Here is a 19,964-nt window from a genome sequence, read left to right on the forward strand (position 1 = left end):
ATTATTCTTCAAACATCATAAGCACTATATAATAGGAGCTCTAATTTCTTATCATAGAGAACTACCCATACAAAATCTTAGCACTTTTAATTAATTTATCTCTCTATCAATATAGCTGACAGAGCGAACACTTTTTGAAAAAAAGATTATAAAATTACATGTGAAGATTTGAATTATAAAGCCAAGTTCACCTGGGTCAGTGGTCAACAGAGCCAAATAACAGTACAACGATTGAAATTTCTTTTGAGAGCCAAACTTTTAAAACTTAAACTACATAGGTAGGTACATTGTTAGTAACTTAATTAGGGTACTCCTAAGCTGGCCTTTGCTAAAAACCCAAGGGCTGCATGTGGCTCGCGAGACACAGTTTACCGACTGACCACTGATCTGGGTAATATTAGCAATACTAATAAGATTGTACAATTAGATACTTAGCTCATATTTTAGAGACTAGCACCAATTTAAGACAGTGACCAGGACTCAGAACTGCAAAAACAGACCATATGACAAAGCAGGAAAAACAGAGTTTATCCACTTGTGTCAAATACACAATAGCAGAGATCTCTTTTTGGAAAAATACTCTTTGTTAGCCAGAATATGTATGTGTGTATTTGTGTATTCCATAATCAATATACTATACTTAAGAGCAACTTTGTTCTGAGAATTCTCCTAGTTGTTAATGTTTAGTGATGAACATATCAGCGTGGATTACTGCTCTATGGACCCTAAAATTACCAATAATAATAATAATAATAAAAATAATTAAATAAATGCCCATGGATTTAAACAAAGTATTTTTTTAAAGATAGAACTTAAAGGTAAATTGGACTAAAATTATAGAATGTCAGTGAGTCTATTTGATAAATCAGTACAAGGAGTTAAATGTTATTCTAACATAACCAAATAAAGTAGCATTTAAAAAAGCTTGTCATTATCATATATGCACCTATCATTTGTGTGGAAAATTGAAACATTGTCAAGTTTGAATAATTCTTTGAGCTCAAACAGACCCTCAGATACTCCCACCCAACCCCACCATACATTGCTCTATACAGGCACCTAAAAAGTTCTTATACCAAAATAGCTCAGCTGTTTTTGTTCTATTTTAGAACAGCACTTTATTCTAAGGGAACTGGTGAAAAGTAATGGTGCAATGAGTAAATATTAACTTAAGGCGCATAGTAGAGCAATTCTCTATTTCTTATTTGTAACAAAATGGAGAGCCATCTACCGTGTTTCCCCGAAAATAAGACATCCTCCGAAAATAAGACCTACTTACAGGTTTCCTTCTGAGTGAAATATAAAGCATCCCCCTGAAAATAAGGCCCCCCGCCCCCAGGCTCTGTCTCAGAATGAAAATTAATTTCACAAAAAATTCACCGGGAAATTCAGAAATTGGATTGTTATGATGATGTTCCAGAAGATGATGACATGATTGTCATTGAATCAATGAGTAAATTCTTGATACTGTAGGATTCACAGTTTGTCTGGTTTGTGTTGACAACTACTGTACAACCGTACTATATACAGGTAATAAATTTCCTTTATTTTCATTTAACAATAAATGTGTACCATATTCTTCTTCATGGAAAAATAAGACATCCCCTGAAAATAGGACCTAGCGCATCTTTGGGAGCAAAAATTAATATAAGACACTGACTTATTTTCGGGGAAACAGGGTATTTCCTGAAGATAGAAGATTCAGCCAATTTATCCATTTTTAAATACTGCTGTATACAGTATACACACCCAAACTACTACATACACATATATGAGGGTTTGGTATTTTTTAAATGCAACTTACAAATGTTTTCATCCTGGCATATAAGCCTTATCCACAACTCATCACAGGTTTGCAGGAGTGTGTTTCACTTACTACTAAGTGTCACTTAATGTGCAGATCTTAAGCTTCCCTCATAGAAGCAATGAAAACACTCCTGAGCTCTTTTGGTCTCTGCAGATTTAAAAAATAAAATAGATGCACCTCTGTCATCAAGGCCAAGTTGCAGAACAGGAAAGAGAATGACCCCAGTGATGGTAAACCAGCTTTATTTAATATTTTTAAGAACTATGGTTTCCAATAGTTGTTAAATCATTGTCTGCTTAAAAAGAATGTAAACTCGGAATAATAGAGACTGAGCAAAGCCTTAGAGAATCACATTATATATAATGGCATACAACTCAAATGTCAGGGAAATAGGAAAGTCTAGAATTTTGATATTTATAGGAAAAAAAATTTGATGACAATTTGTCGAGAATAATAAAACTGTACTCAAGTGAGAATGCTTAGTACTATAATAAGTTAGAGAAACATTGGGAAAGGATAAACTTAACAGTTAAGAAATTTGAGTTTATACTATTAAAATGCACATAAATATTTGAAAGATTTGGTGTAAAAAGATACAAAATAGGTTCAAATTTGAATTTGTTTATTTTTAAAGTTGCTTAGTTTTTAGAAAATGGCTAGAATAAAAATATCTACTAGAGAAACTTTCTCAAGAATCAAATAATTAGCCAAAACCAGTTTGGCTCAGCGGTAGAGCTTCGGTCTGCGGACTGAAAGGTCCCAGGTTCGTTAGTTGCAGGCACATCCACGGTAAGGGGTGTGCAAGAGGCAGCTGGTTGATGTTTCTCTCTCATCGACATTTCTAGCTCACTAGCTCTTTCCCTTCCTCTCTGTAAGAATAATCAATAAAATATATATATTTTTTAAAAGAATCAAATAATCACCTCAAATGGGACTAAAGCTGGGTATTAAAATGGGGAGAAATATAATAGAGACTAGATCATCAGAGGAAGCTTAATATATTTGGTCAGTAAAAACATTAAAAACAGTTAAGAATGTTGTGCGGCAAATATATATAAATTGGAAGAATTATTTAGTTTTATTTGAGATATAAGTTCTCATATCTAAAGGTATTCATTAATGATTATAGGTAATTTGAAGTTCTGTCCTCTTAATCTTAATATGCTATCTTAAATGAATTAATTTATTTGTATTATAAAAAGTAAACTACATTTGCATAAGAAATGAGCATGTTTAAAAATATTTTGGTGGTTTTATAAAAATTAAGCAATATTATGGCAAATAAAACTTAGTTTGCAGAGCTGTTATTGTGGGAACAATGGTTAAATTATATTGATTTGATCAAGTGTTAGCGAAATATTTTATGATTCTTTTTTTATATATTTTATTGATTTTTTACAGAGAGGAAGAGAGAGGGATAGAGAGTTAGAAACATCGATGAAAGAGAATCATCAATCAGCTGCCTCTTGCACACCCTCACTGGGGATGTGCCCGCAACCAAGGTACATGTTCTTGACTGGAATCGAACCTGGGACCTTTCAGTCCGCAGACTGACACTCTATCCACTGAGCCAAATCGGTTTCGGCTATTTTATGATTCTTAAGATAGAAATAAAATAACAAGTTCAAATTTTCTCCATTCCTATATAGAGGGACACCATATTATAGCTAATCTATCTGATACCATTAAAATGTTTTACAATGATTGTATCTAGTTATAAGAATAGAAGTCATTCACATGTTTAATAGTTTGGAAGACTAAAAAGAATGATACCAACGTGGACATCTTAATTTTATAATTCTTAGCTTATTTTATAACTAGAGGCCTGATGTATGAAATTCATGCTAGAGTAGGCCTTCTCCTGGCTGTGGGCACCGACTTTCCTCTGGCATACGGAACTTGGGCTTCCCTCCCTCTGGCTGCCAGCAGGCACCCGGGACCTGGGCTTCCCTCGCAGCCCCAGCTTCATCCTGAAGGCTGCTGGAAGGCTGTCTGGAAGGATGCCCAGTCTAATTGGCATATTATGCTTTTATTTTTATAGATAATTAACCTCTGCAGTGTTTAATGTTCATTGATGCTGCTTGTGACTCTGAAAAGGAGAGTAATCGAGTCTAAAAATTATTTCAGAGGAAATCCATTATGATGGAATATGTAGGACTGGAAAGAATTTCTACAGTAGAGAAGGGAAGAAATAAAACTGAGTCACTGTGAGAGTGTATAGAACAGTATCAAGCTTTATGTATGATACTATTCTCTAAAGAAAATCTGTCTAAAATGATTAAAGGTAAGAAATTTAGCTGGTGTAGTCATCTATTGATTGTCTGTTATAATCACTTAGTGGTTATAACCATTTAGTGGTAGATTGATGTATATGTCATAAAAAGCAGAGGCCCTCATGAATCTGACAATTTTTCAGATTTTAATAAGGAAATCTGACTATGTCTTCTCTTGTTTCCAAGTCCCTTCCTCCACCCCACAAAGATAAGTAAGGCTGTAAACCTTTCTGACTGTCACCGTCAAAAATATTTTGTGGAAATGATCTTGCAAAAGAAAAAAGCATAAACATGTTTTCCAGGTTTTCAGGATTGTACATTGTATATAGTAGCAATTAAAATGAGAAAGTTGCCAGGGCTAGAAATACAATTTGGAGAGTCTATATCAGGGGGGGAAAAAAAGCCAGAGATTCTTTACTATAATTTGGGGTGGTTATGTACAATTGCAGGATATAAATTGGCCAGCTATTCAATCAGAATCCAAAATATGTCAAGGTCTGAAACAGAACTATAGTCACTTTAGGGTCAGAATTGCACCAGAACTATTGATACATGGTGCTTATACAAGCAAATACATGCATGGTCTTTGTGTTTGCACAAAGACAGACACTCACATTAATGTTAATTATATATTATACTTAAAATAACTCTATATAATGCCCAAATATGTGAAGTCAGGGTTTTTTTTTCACTGATGCTTTCGATGTTTGAATAGAACCTCAGATATGCTGCTAAATGGCTATATATTACATACATGATGAAAAGACCATTTGTTTAGATGGTGCCTGAATAGTCTTTTCCTGTTGAGAGAGATCCTTTACACACACACACACACACACACACACACTCCCCCACAAAATAATTTACAGATTAGATTACTTTTCCTTAGAAATTCTCTATCAAATCATTCTGAGATATAGAAAGTAAACATAATTCTCTACTTAATGGTTTTGGAAGCTAATAAATCTTGAAGTATTTCATATTCTATTTTCGCTAAAATCAACTTTGAAAATTAATGCAAATTACACTTGTTAAATTTAGAAATGGAGTATAATTCTAAGTAATTTAAGAACCACCATACATACTTTCAATTTTAAAATGTTGCCTGCTAGACACTTTTATAGCTATTCAGTGATTCATGTGCCTATGTCTGCATATTATTTTAGCTAAGTGCACAGTAAAAGCTATAAGGCAAAGAAGAGATACATGATCTCTGAAGAAAGTTATAAAATTCTAAACAGAGAAAATCTGTGCTATAATGATATATTTTTTACTTTAATAATTATGTAAAATGTTTTCAATTACATGGTAATGAAGTCTCTATTCATCGAGTTTAGTTAAATTAAAGCAAACACTATAGTTTGCAAAATATTTATGATATTTGAGTTAATGTTATACTTATTTGAAAAAGCAATCAAATAGAATACTTAAAACAATATTATGAACACATTTATAAGTATATTCAATAATTAAAAATGAAATTGTTTAATCCTATGCTTATATCTGATTATTAAAAACATTGGAAAGGAATAAATACATCACATAATAGAATTTTATTTTTTTGAGTTTTGGTATTTAATTCCTGAAGTGTGAAAAACCAATCTTGTTTTCACTTACATTTATTCTACACTATACCATCTCTAAATGAAACATTTTTACTTGCAGTTGATTACAATTTAATTACACCATTCATTTTATCCTTTAAAATCTTATTATATTAATTTTGTCTTTAAATTAAATAACATTAGTAGAAAAATTGCCATTAATGTGACTATCATTTACTTTGGTATGAAAGTTGTTACAAAGGAAACATGCTTACCATGGTTGTCTCAGCAATAGAGCCAAAGCTGTTTATGAATATGTTGCACGTGACATTAACTGGAGGACCTGAAAAAAGAGATTACAACATAAGGACTATTTAGGTACTTATCCAAAATATTTTCAAATAATCTCATGCTTCTCATTAATAGTTTTTTTAAAAAATATTTTCAATATATGTATACACACTGATGCTTAAGATTGAGGGCAATCATTCTGTGAAATAATCTGGATTGCAAATCACAGTTCCTGCTCTCCCTTGAACACTGATGCTGGTCAGTTGTTTACCTCTTTTGGTCCGTTTCCATGATATAGATATCTCTAATAGCTCTGTATATTTAGTAAGTAGATTTAGTAAGTCCAACATCTGAGCCTCTAAAGAGGAGTTTCTGTTGATGTTTTTCCACATTTATGGACCATATTTTTCTGTTTCTTTGCATGTCACATACTTTTTTATTTAAATTCTTTATTGTTTGAAGTATTACATAATTCTCCTTTTCCCCCATTGACCTCTCCCTGGCTGCCCCCCCCCCAAACATACCCTCTCCCATCTGTGTCCATTGATTATGCTCATATGCATGCTAAATACCACATGACCTCACTCATTTGTGGATTATAATAAAAAGCATAAACTGATTAACAAAAATAGAACCAGAGTCATAGAAGCATCCTATGAGGGAAAGCAGGGGGATGGGGGGGGGGGGGGGTTGGAGGTGATGGAATAAGAGATCAACCAAAGGACTTGTCATATACATTTTTTTTTTAAATGTGGGTACTTTAGAAAATATGTGTCAGTTCAGGAAACAAGACCTTCCACTTCCATCCCACAGTGTTTTGTCATTGCTGCTGTTTTTTTCACTTTTTTATAAAAGATTTTTCAAATTGATTTTTAGAGAAAGAGGGAGAGAGAGAAACATCAATGTTAGTGCAAAACATCAAAACATTAATCAGTTGCCTTCTGAAGGCACCCTTCCGGGGGCTGTGCCCTGACCAGAATCAAACTAGCAACCTTTCCATGAATGGAGGACACCCAACCAATTGAGCTTCACTAATTGTTGTTCCTTGTTTAATAACTTACTGGACTAATACTGTAAAATCTGTATTCCCCTAGAATATGCAGCCAATGAGTTTACTGCTTCGTGAGTTTACTTGTCAACAAACGATTCATCAGAGATTTCCTCAATGAATACTAGCAAGTCTCCCACCCTTTGCCCAGGGACTTTGTGTTTATTAGAGGCACATTTTTTAGGTTCATGCTTTACCCGTCACTTCCTGCTTGCACAGGATCTCAGGTCAGCCAGAGGTGAGAGACTGGGGTCCTTCCAGAACTTCTCTGAAAACACATCCAACCCTACACATGTGTGTAGCCTCTAGATCCGCAAGAACATATCGGAACTTTTCGAAGCTGCCTATCGACATCTCATTCCCAAAAATCTTCTAAATTTTTGTTTAGGCTCTTGTTTGCCCAACTGGTGATTTCCTATTATCTTTTTCCACAACTGCCCGGGTGATAGAATTTTCCCGCTCAGGGAGTTCCCAGGTAAAATAAAATAACAACAAGCCCTCTGAATGGGACTCTTGAGGAAGAGCCAACACTAACATAGTTCTGGGATGGACTTCCTGTGGAGCTCCAAATCTTGTCTGCCCTCTAAGAGCTGCTAGGCTGCTGGAATTCACAGCTCCTGTGGTATAGATGTAGCTTGTTTTCAAGGCTACTGGAAAGAGGGGCTATATTTAAATGCCCTTTGTTCTTAGGAGAAACTCATCAGTTGTTGTTTTTTTCATTAGCATCCTCATAGTGTTGCAGGGTGTTGGTTAATTTTTAGAGTTCTAAAGGTTAATTATAACAGTTTTGCCAGTGTTTTTGTTGCTTTTTTGTTGTTATTGTTAATTCTTACCTGAAGATAGTTTTCCACTGATTTTTAGAGAGAGTGGGAGGGAAGGGGAGAGACAAAGAGAGAGAAACATCAATAAGACACTATTGGTTGCTTCCTGCACATGCCCGCTCTATCCACTGAAGTATATGAACTAGGGCTTGTTGCTAGAGAGGCCCAGGGAGAGAGGCACAGATGTTGGTGAGGGCCAGAGAGAAAAGCAGGGTCTGATCTGCAGCCTCCATGGCAGCTGCTGATCAGCCCTTGCCTCCTTCTGCCCCTCTCTCTCTCTTTTTCTCTGAGAGGTCAGCAGTTCAGCCTGCTGGCCAGCAGCCTGGGGTGGCTACTGATCAGCTCTGCCTCTCTGATCGGGCCAGGAGATAGCCCAGAGATGCTGACCGGCATAGAACAGACCAATCAGAACCAAATATGGGTGAACTGTGAAGGCAGAACCTAAGGTGAGGGTTGAGAAGGAGTTTTAAAGGCAACAGCTGTTTGGTGTAAGGTGTAAGAAATTGGTTCAATTTTTTAATGACTGGTGGGGTATGTCCAGATATAGGAATAGGAATTAGGTATTATATAGTGCATCAGTCCAGATATAGGAATAGGAATTAGGTATTATATAGTGCATCACACTCTGCATTATATAGTGCATCAGTCCAGATATAGGAATTAGGTATTTTTGTCTGCCAAGAGCATCTCCGCCTGCTGAAAAAGGCTATTTCCCTCCATTTAAGCAATCTTATCCTATATAATCTACCTATGCTAATAAAAAGGTAATATGCTAATTAGACAGGGTCAACCGGCCATCTTCCAGCTTCCTTCTGGACAAAGCCATGGTGGTGAGGGCCAAGGCAGAGGCAGTTAGGGGCAATAAGGCTGCCAGGGGATTAGGGGCAATCAGGCCTGCAAGGGAGGGCAGTTGAGGGTGAGATCAGACTAGCAGGGAAGGACATTTAGGGGAAATCAGTCAGGCAGAGGCATTTAGGAGTGATTAGGCAGGCAGGCAGAGAGGGTAGGGGTGATAAGGAAGGCAGACAGAGGGGTTAGGGGCAATCAGGCAGGAAGGCAGGTGAGCGGTTAGAAGCTTGTGGTCCCAGGTTGTGAGAGAGATGTCCAACTGCCGGTTTAGGCCCGATACCACAGGGGGTCCTCGATCAGACAGGGTGCAGGCTGGGCTGAGGGGCCCCCAACCTCCATGCACAAATTCATGCACCGGGCCACTAGTTTGGAAATAAAAACTATTGTTCTTAGCTTTGGCCCAGGTCATGGAACCTTTTCAATGTTACACCAAGGTATTTGATGTTTACTTAATGTACATGAGGTAGCCATTACAGATTCTTGATCATGAGAGTGTGGTGAACCAAGACAACATGGCGAATGGTTGAATGGATAGCAAAAGCTTAGAAGCAGAGACAATATTTAGGAATGTATTGTAATAGTACAGATTGGAAATGGAATGGCTGTGATCAAGAACAGTGACAGTGAAGAGATATTACAGGAAATGAAATAAGTGTAGTACTATTATGTTTATAAAGCACTGTATTCTATACTGGAAGCTCTGGTCTGTGTCAGTTCAGGGCAGCAATGTTGGGGTAGTCTTTCTTCCCTAGCTATTTATATGTGTAACTCAAAAATTATGTAGAGAATGAAGGTCTGAGAAGATTGTAAATCTTCCATTACCACTACAGAGAGCACCTGTTTGGCCAATCTGCTTCTTCTCCATGCCAGTGCAAAAGCTGTTATATTCATCTAACACACTGCTATGTTTAGCAACAGAGCAAATAACTGTTATACCATCCATATGGCAAATTGTGCTTTTAAATTGTTCATTACATTAGCCATCGTTGGCCTGAAAAGCAAATGACACTAGTTGCAGATGTTTTTAGCAGTATGTTTTCTTTTAGATGTTTCTTAAAAAAATAGAACATGGCTTTTAAGTTCAGAGGTGGGTAAAGGCGAAATGGCAAAGCCTAGACAATTGTATTATTGCTATTCACATTGGGGAAATTGTTCACTGGGCAGACCTAGAGGAAACAAAGGGAAAAACAAGAGCCCAAGTGTTCATTAAAATGACTCTAAGTAATTCTTTACATAATGTTGTATTAAAGCCTCACCCTTTTTAAAGACGAAGAATGCAATTAAAAGATGAACTCTCAAATATTATGTTTCATGAGTTGTTTTTATTTTGAATATGTATATATTTTATGTAGTCATGTCACAAAGAGAGAGATTTTATTTTATTTTATTTTTAAATATATTTTATTGATTTTGTACAGAGAGGAAGGGAGAGAGAGATAGAGAGTCAGAAACATCGATGAGACAGAGTCATCGATCAGCTGCCTCTTGCACACCCCCTACTGGGGATATGCCCGCAACCAAGGTACATGCCCTTGACTGGAATCGAACCCGGGACCCTTCAGTCCCCAAGCCGACGCTCTATCCATTGAGCCAAACCGGTCCCGGCGAGATTTTATTTTTTAATTAACAAACGCATATTTGATTACTTTAAATACAGATTAAAAACTACTTGTTAGATACTTGAAAAAGGTTAAAAAATTATGGGAGAAAAATAGGATTCGGGTCATTTTTCCCCCTTCCCCATCTCCTTTCCAGTCCTAAAGCCCAGTCGAGCCGTGTTAATGAGGCTCCCATGCTGGGGCTGGCTGCGGGAGTGTGATAACCTGCACAGGATGAGAAGGACATCAGGAATACATAGCGTGGGATGATGGAGCCAGAGTGAGTGAGAAGAATGTTGCCATAGTGATGCAGCCTGGTGTGGGTAATTAGAACCAAAGAAGAGTAAAGACAGTGTCCACACGGGAACAGCCAGGCCGGGAGAGTCAGACTGAACAGGACCCTAGGGCTCTTGTGTGGGAGAGGAAGCGGCAGCAGATAAGAGAGATTCATTACATATTGATCAACATCAGGATTATATGAAGGAGAATGGAGCCAACTTTCTTACTATCTGATGAAGAAGTTAAAATATGGAAACTCAGAAACTAGAATAAACACATAGGATTGGAAATATCAATGTGAACTTAAGGTTTTTCAGTAGATAGGGAAGTACCCTAGTCAGTTTGGTTCAGTGGATAGAGAGTTAGCCTGCAAACTGAAGAGTCCCAGATTCAATTCTGGTCAAGGGTACATGCCTGGGTTGTGGGCTCAGTGCCCAATAGGGAGCATGCAGGAGGTAGCCAATCAATGATTCTAATCATTGATGTTTCTATCTCTCTCTATCCCCCTCCCTTCCTCTCTGAAATCAATAAAATATATTTAAAAAATTAAGAAGCAATTATTTAAATGTAAATTAATATATATGAATATGCATATATGTGTTTGTGTGTATGTATATGTGTGTATTTATGCATATATGTATATGTATAAAAATATATCCTGGCAAGCATCAACCTAACCAATTAATCTAAGTAAATACCACAATTTATAGTAAAAATTAAGATGATCCACCATCTGATAAGAACATAGTATCTTTTTTGTGATATATCTAACAAAATGTATTACCTAAACTGAATCATGAGGAAACATTAGATTAATGCAAACTGAGATACATTCTGTTAAGTAAAAGGATAATTTTTTAAGTGCCTAGATCATGACAGTCATAGAAAGAGTAATCTTCTAGTTCAGATTAAAGGAGACAAAGTGATAAATGATGAATAAAGTATCAGATTTATTCTAAATCTGACCAATTAGATTTAGAATGAAGCCATTATTCAAAGAATTGATAAAATTTGAGTGGGGTCCACAAATTAGGTGGTAACAATATATCCATGTTAATTTGCTTGTTTCAGTGGTTAGATGGTGGTTATTTAGGAAAATGTTCTCATTCATATGATACACTCAAGTATTGGGGCACCAAGTCAACAAGGGAGTTTGGGGGGGAAATAGCTAAGTGCTATACTTGCAAATGGTCTGTTAGTTTGAGAGTGTTTAGAAGTAAAAAACAAAACAACAACACTTAACTACTACAGAAAGTATACACTAAAAAATAAAATTAAAGAAAACCTAAAATTATAGAAAGCAGAATTTAAATCTGTGAATATTCCAGTGAACATCTACAGTTTTAGAAAGGCTTATTACTAAAGAGATTCTTCTTGGTGGAAGGACATATATGATGTAAAAATGCAAGTAGGAGACATGCCCTTAAAAATAATTGTGAATTGTATTTAAGAGTAACTGTGTCTGGGTAGATATAAATAGTTAAAATGCTAACACTTTCATTGAAAAAAAAATACAGGCAGGAAATGAGTACTGGTACACATGCCATTCTGTGGATAGAATGCGTTGTAGCAGAAATGACTATTGAAAAACAGAATTTGTGATGTGGGAGAAAGGGATTAATATAGAGAACTATTACAGATGAAAAAGCATAAACCACCAAGACACTGGAAGGCAAACAATGTTATTTCTAGATAAAGGCCATTGGAGATAGAATGAAAAAATGCAGTCAGTGTTTGGAGGAAGACATAATCAAGTAATTGCCAGCTGAGTACTTTCTGCCTGGATCCAAATTGGACTCAAGGGTTATCAAAGATCAACTGAGGGCCCAAACACGAGGGCCAAAGGAAAGAAGTGAAACCCAGCAAAAGCTGGTACAGTAGTCTAGTGAAATAATATTTTATCATCTATAGATGTACTTTTATAGGCTTCTAATACCAAATGACTCCTGGACGCTTCTATTTCAAGAGAGTGATTAAACAGTTTTCTTTTACTCTGAAGACATAAAAATTTTATTAGCAAATAAAAATGAAACAAACATCAAGTACTAAAGAGCATGGAGGAAATTCATCTTCAGCTTAATGACAAAATATAAAGGGAAGAAGAAAACAGAGCAAAGCCTAAAATAAATGCAGGTTAGGACTACATGGAGAAGGGAGCTAATTTGCTAAGAATGACCCAGGGACCTTAATTTTTTTTTCTCTGACTTATTTCACTTAGCATGGTATTCTCAACATCCATTCATGTTGTCACAAATGGCAGTATTTCATCTTTTCTTATGGCTGTATAGTACTCCATTGTCTATAATGTGCCACATATCCTCTATCTGATATATTGACAAGCACTTAGGTTGCTTCCATGTTTACTATTAATAATGCTGCAGTGAACACAGAGGTGCATATCTTTGTGAATAAATATTTTCAAAAAAATTTTAGGTGGAAATAGGCAGGCAGAAAAAAAGTCAAGAAGCATGATTTCACTTATATGTGGAATATGACTAAAAGCAAGAAGTGAACAAACAAGGCAAATCAACAAACAGAGACTCATAGATACAGACAGTAGTATAGTGGTCACCAAAGGGAAGGGGGAGGGAAAAAGTAAGGGTAAAGGGGACAAATATATGCTGACAGAAGAAGACTGATTTCAGGTGGTGGGCACACAATGCAATATACAGATAATATATCATAGAATTGTATACTTGAAACCTATATAATTTTATTAACCACTATCGCACCAATAAGTTTACTAATAAAAAGAATGACCCAGGGAGGCACAAAGCTTAAGGTCATCTACAGGAAAGGAGGTGAGAAGCTGGAAGGGCCTGTAGAGAGAAATCACAGGCACCTGTCTCAGAAAGCTCCCCTACTCCCATCCATATTCCTGTAGGGCAGGGATAGGTCTAAGGTTTAGCCCTATAGCATTTTTGAAGGAATGGAAATAACTTTTTGGTTTTAGTTTTGCAAACATAGTTTATTAAGGTAATTGGGAATAGGATGATTCTGTTAATGAGTGCTGAATTTTTGTCTTCTTTTTCTGACTTTATTGAGATACTAGAGGCTCAGTGCATGAATTCATGCACAGGTGGGGTCCCTCAGCCTGGCCAGCGATCAGGCCAATCTTGCCCAGTTCTGATTGGAGCCAATCATGGCTGGCCTGGGGGAGGGACCACAGAAGTTTGGCTATGGGAGTACACTGATGACCAGTGGGCTGCTCCTGCATTGAGCATCTGCCCCCTGGTGGTCAGTGCATGTCATAGTGACTGGTCAACCGGTCGTTCTGGAGGTTTGGTAGTAATGGTCACTTAGGTTTTTATATAGAGAGATAATTAACATATAACATTGTGCAACTTTAAGGTACACAATGTGTTGATTTGATTCACTTTCATATCACAGTATGATTACATCATAACATTAGCAAACAGCTCCATCACAGCACATAATTACTTCCTCTTTTTTTGTAGTGAGAACATTTAATCTCCTCTTTTAGCAACTTGCAAGTATATAATGCAGGGTTATTAACTGTAGTCTCAGTGCTGTGCCTTAGATCCTCAGAACTTAGTCATCTTCTGTTTGTAAGAAGTTAAAAAAAAAAAAGGGAGGGGAAATAACTTTTTTGATTGGAGAAAACATGCTCCATAACAATACTCAAAACTAAAGCCTTTTCTGTTTTGGTATCTGGAGGAGCTCAGACCAAAGCCTCATCAGCACTCAGCACTCACTGAGAGCAGAGCACTGGCCAGGGCAATGATGTCTCTGTCAGATTTTCCTTTCCAGAGAGAAAACCCCCTACCTAGACACACACACACACACACACACACACACACACACACACACACACAAAGAGAGAGAGAGAGAGAGAGAGAGAGAGAGAGAGAGAGAGAGAAAGACTAAACCTGTGTTAGCACCCAGCACATCAACTCAATCTTTCCTTGAACAACACAGTGTTTTCCTTAAATGCTCTATAATAAAGCTAGGGGCTTAAAGAGAGCTAAGATGAATTAACATAATTGTTCCTGCAGGAAGAAAAGAGATGATTGTGCAGAAAAAGGAAACAGAAAAGGTGAAATTTAAGACATTAAATTAGCAAGTCTACTTAGTGCAAATGCATCTCATAATGCCTTGTTTGTAAAAGTCCCAGAAGCAATCAAACATATTTCACCAGAAATTAACCAATTTTACTTTTGGAGTGTTTACTTCAAAGAAGTAGGCCTGTGCATAAAGATTGTCAAGGCAAGGAGCTGCTGCTTTTCATCATTAATATCTTTAGACAATTTCATGTTTGCCAAGTTCAGGTACATGGTTTTCACTATTTTCATAAATAAAACAAACAACTAAGCATAGAAAATAGTATCTGCCTAGCAACCTGTGATACCACCTCCATGACTTCACATTCAAGGAAATGGTTTAGAATAAAGAGGACTGTGAAGAGACCGTAATACAATTACAGAATTAAAATGCTCCTCAACATTCCCAAAGAATACAGAGGACACTGTGTCATGTACAAGAGTGACTTAGAGGACAAATCTAAACAATTCTCCTTAAATCTAGAGGAAACAAATAAGAGTGAAGGATATGAGTGGGAGAGTGTTTGAGACAGATGATAGAAGAAATCAGCTTTTTTTTTTTTTTTTTTTTTTTTTGTAAAGAGAGAGAGAGAATTGTTTTTGGAGAATGACACAATACCAGCATAAGCAGTAATATTATTAAAGACAAATTTAAATAAGAGGATACTGCTTTTGTAAAATATCCTCATAATCCTGAAATTTCTCATTTTTATTTTAATATGATGTCCTTTAAAACTCTTTCCTATAACCGAAACCCGTTTGGCTCAGTGGATAGAAGGGTTCTGGGTTTGATTCCGGTCATAAGCATGTACCTTGGTTGTGGGCACATCCCCAATAGGGGGTGTGCAAGAGGCAGCTGATTGATGTTTCTAACTCTCTATCACTCTCTCTCTTCCTCTCTGTAAAAACTCAATAAAATATATTAAAAAAAAAAAAAAAAACACAACTCTTTCCTATAAATTTAGGTAAAACATTTGGTAGGTAGAATAATTTTTTAAATGCTATCAGTGGTTTTAATTATCAAGACCCTTCCCCAGTACATAAATTCAACAATGATACAATTCTCCACAATATAGAAAATCCTGCTGTGGAAGATTTAAAATATGGGAGGTTTATCGTCAGCTCCAAGGGAGCTTCTATTCCAGTTAGTGAGACTATTCCATTGTAATTGGTGAGAATATTTTATGTCTTCAGAATTTTTGGTAGAATCAATTTTTAAATGTATCCTGTTTAATCACATTTAAAATACATTTCATGCCCAGCCAGGTGTAGCTTAGCAGTTGAGCATTGTCCCAGGAACTAAGTCATTGGTTCAATTCCGATCAGGGCATATGCCCAGGTTGAGGGCTGGATCCCTAGTAAGGGGTGTGCCCATCAATGATTCTTTCTCATCATCAATGTTTCTATCTCTCTCTCTCCCTTCTTCTCTGAAATTAATAAAAAATATATTTAAAAATTTTTAATAAATAAAACACATTTAATATAAAGTAGAAAGCAGAACAATTACCTTTAAAATTGGGTCTGATTCTCGCATCATATCCTGATGTCCTCCCCATTAATTTATCCAGGAAGTCAGAAGGTGACATTGGAGCACTTCTAGATCTTGCACTATCTGTTTCCTTTGTTGCAACCAAACTAAAAATAACAAGAAAAAACACACCATAGATTTTAACAACAACAAAATCTTCCTAACAATTGTTACCTACAAATATAAAATTAATACGCTAAGCAAAAATACTTCTGAAAACAAAAAGGAAAGCTTTACATACTATTCAATGAGTGTGATCATAATGACAGGTAGGTATTTTAGGTTTACAGTTAGTATTTATAAGGTTTCATAAGTTTTTAGCCCAAGGGTCAGAGGTAATATTATTTTCTGTTGAGCCTGAAAACAACCACAAATTATTAGGCTTTCAAACTTTGCATGTACCCAAGTCTGATTTCTGATTGCAATGGTTAGCTAAAAGTATCCTTAATGATTCAGGCACAAGAAAGTACAAAAATTCATCTGTGCAATAAAATTCTTATTGCTTTTATTGAGGGGGATGGGGGGGGTCACCCATATGATCTCATTTTACCTTAATTATTTCCCCAAAAAAATCACATCCTGAGATATTGGGGGTTAGGACTTCAACATACAAACTTTGGAAATTTAGCCTATGACACTGGGCATGCTCACATGTGTGTGACCCTGAAGATGCCCAGGAATATATGGAACTTTTCCAAACCTCTAAGGACCTATTATTCCCTGGCTTTCTCTTTTAAGCTTGTTAGTTAGTCTGTTGTTTGACTCCACTAATACCCTCCAGTAACTCTGAAGTATTAAAAAAAAAAGCTGCCTCTTTATGTTTGACAAACATTCCTAGGAAAAACTTTTCTCATGAGCAAGTACTCTCTAAGTTAGCTCAAATAAAAGCAGTCTTACAAAGTGGGGTCTTCCAGAAAACCTCACACAAGTCAAATAACAATCCTTCAAGAATGAGGCTTTAAAGGAGTTCAAACTCCATTCTGCCCCTCTCGGAGCTTTCTTATAGGGATTGTTGGCTATTGGTTTACAATTCTCCCTTGAAGCCTGAGAAGGGGGCACAAGCATAAGGCAAGTTATAATGAAACAACTACCACTGTTCTGACCAAGATTCAGATGTTTTTCTTGATTATATTATTTCGTGGGTTTTTGCAAATCTCTGATTCATTGCCAGAGCTCTAAAAAAGTTGGTTGCCAAGTTTTTGGAAAGTTTTCTTACTGCTTTTATGGAGGACAGAATTTATAGAAGTCCATTGATTTTGCTGACATCACCACTCACACGGTGTTTTCGTAGACTTCTTTTTATGGTCATTTTATTATATCTGTGCTTTAAAGACCCACAACCTTCCGTGGCATCCTGGAGTTGCCCCTCTTCTCTCTCTGGATAATTATATTTACTCCCCTGGTATCAGCTACCTCCCATAGTGCTATTTCGTAGGAACTAAATATCATTTCTCATAGATAGTGTTACTATTTGTTTTTAAAACAAAGGATGCAAGTTTACCTTTGGTTTCCCCATAATGAACCCTATTACCAAGCACTATTTGTTTGCTCTAACATCTCAAATTATTTTAATAATTATATAACAAAAACAAGATTATTATTGTTTCAGTAAGATTAAAGAATTGTTGATCCTTTTAAGGTTAATAATTTATTATTATTAATCTTTTTGGTCTTCATTTCTTTTGACATATTCAAAAAAAATATTTGAGCTACTACAATAATCATGCCCTTCTGAAATTTGATTTGAAATTGGTTCTGTTTAAAAGTTTTTAATAATTTAATTATAGTTGACATTCAATATTATGTAAGTTTCATGTGTATAGCACATAGTGGTTAGATGTTTATGTAATTTATAAAGTGATCCCCCGATAAGTCTAGTACTCACCTGACACCATACATAGTTACTACAGTATTATTGACTAACTTCCCTATGCTGTACTTTACATCCCAATGATTATTTTGTAGCTGCCAAGTTTTACTTCCTAATCCTTCACCTTCTCTACCCAACTCCTCAACTCCCCTCACATCGGGCAACCATTAGTCTCTATATTTATGAATATTTAACATTGGTACTTTTAAAATTCCATTTGAATTATGCCTTTAGTGCCAAAAATATGTGTCCAATTATATTATACAAAGATCATGACATTGATTCACTAGCAATGGAAATATATAAAAATTAATTTTATAGGAGACTAGAATCTTACAACTAGAAGCTCACTCCTTTATTCATTTAACAACTATTATTACCATATTGCTTCCAAAGAATCTAAATCATGTCTGTAATAATTCAAAAAAGAAGGGATAATATCTATAAACATATATATAATATGTATTTAATCTTCTTAAAGGTTAAATAAATGTTAAATAACTTTTTAAAGGTTATTATAAAACCTTTTAATGCTTATGAAATAGTTTCCCACTAAAAATAAAAATTTTCATTGTTTATACAATTAGTAATTAAAATAAGCTGATGGAAAGAAAACACAACCCTTATCACTACCATAGTCAAGGATAAAAGATATATATATATATATCACTAGTAAATAATCTTAGAAAAGCAAGCTATTTCATCTCATACCACAAAATCTATTAAAATTATGTACTTTCTATAATAAATGCTATATATTTTACAATAAAATATAGTATTATTTTTTATTTTAATACTAAAATAAAAAATATTATACATTTATATGAAACAAAAATTATTATTCTTTTGACATGGTACTTAAAATTAATAAAATTACAAGTATAATTTGATCATTGAATTGAAGGAACACATGAAATACACATTGGACTGGGATATAATGAAGATAGGTACATGTATTTTTAAAATACAATACACAAATTTTTATAAGCCTTTTGTGAACTGAGAGACATTCACTAAAAATAAAATCATAGTGTTTTCATTATATAAAAGTATTTTTTATCACAGAAAAATGCATTTAAATGTCTGTTAAATGTTGAAACAATAAATTAAGGTGAAGAGATTAAACAAAGAACAGGTATGAATAACCCATACACACAGATAATAGTGTGGTGAGGGCCAGAGGGAAGGTGGTGAGGGATGGGTAAAGGTGGGCAAACATAGGGGAAATAGGGAAATATGTAATAGTGTCAACAATAAAAACAAGCTTTATACAAATTAAAGTTTTTAAAAAAAACAATGCATTTTGAGTTCTCATATAATTTATTCCATGCAAAGCACTGTACTAAGAACACAATATCAACATTTAAAGTGTTCACAGTTTGATAGATGTCTAGACTCATCTGGGGTCTACAGGGAGTCCTTGGGCAGTGAGATTACAGTGAAGATAATGATTGGCCAGCTCCCTTCTTTCTATCTGTGTGAGAAAAATCTTCACGTTTTGTAAGATGGATTCACCACCAAGCTCTGCAGAACAATCCCTATCAAAAATGAGACAATTCTGAGCAGAAAACTATTCCAATAGTCTTTACAAGTTGTGTTCCCTTCAATCACACAGAGCCATCCAACTACTTCTGGACAATTGACTTTATTTCTGAAGATTCACAATTTTGACACAAAATAACTTATTGTCAGCAAAACAGCACTGAGTAATTCACCGGCATTTCTACATAGTCTCTCCCTTCTTCTTCTGAAAGAGATAGAGGGTGTGCATATGAAAAGATTTCCATTACCTACAACCCTTGCTCTGGTATATTTCTCCTAGAGCTTTCTTCCTATTACCGTATTTATGAGATCTGCACCAAGTGATCATTGCTAGACAATCTTCAGAGAACCATAGTGATTTAAGAGAACTCATAGTAAGTCATACATAATGTGAAGCTCTATATAAGACCAATCTGGGATTGTTTTTTTAATTTTTAAGTAGTCCACATATTC

The 19,964-nt window shown here is 35.5% G+C and overlaps 1 protein-coding gene across 2 annotated transcripts in view; it reads right to left on the minus strand.

The window, feature by feature from the left end:
* The window catches only part of GLRA3 (glycine receptor alpha 3), a gene marked incomplete at both ends in the record, with an annotated part of 133,539 nt that overhangs the window by 87,209 nt on the left and 26,366 nt on the right, over positions 1-19,964 (minus strand). For both annotated transcript variants that reach the window (XM_084883454.1, XM_084883453.1), the window contains 2 exons: positions 5,900-5,967; positions 16,079-16,206. In XM_084883454.1, coding sequence (XP_084739580.1) covers positions 5,900-5,967; positions 16,079-16,206 — 196 coding nt within the window. The remainder of the gene's footprint in view (positions 1-5,899; positions 5,968-16,078; positions 16,207-19,964) is intronic.

Source organism: Pipistrellus hanaki (assembly GCF_964339955.1).
Source record: "Pipistrellus hanaki genome assembly, chromosome: 5".
In the NCBI taxonomy this organism is placed as follows: Eukaryota; Metazoa; Chordata; class Mammalia; order Chiroptera; family Vespertilionidae; genus Pipistrellus; species Pipistrellus hanaki.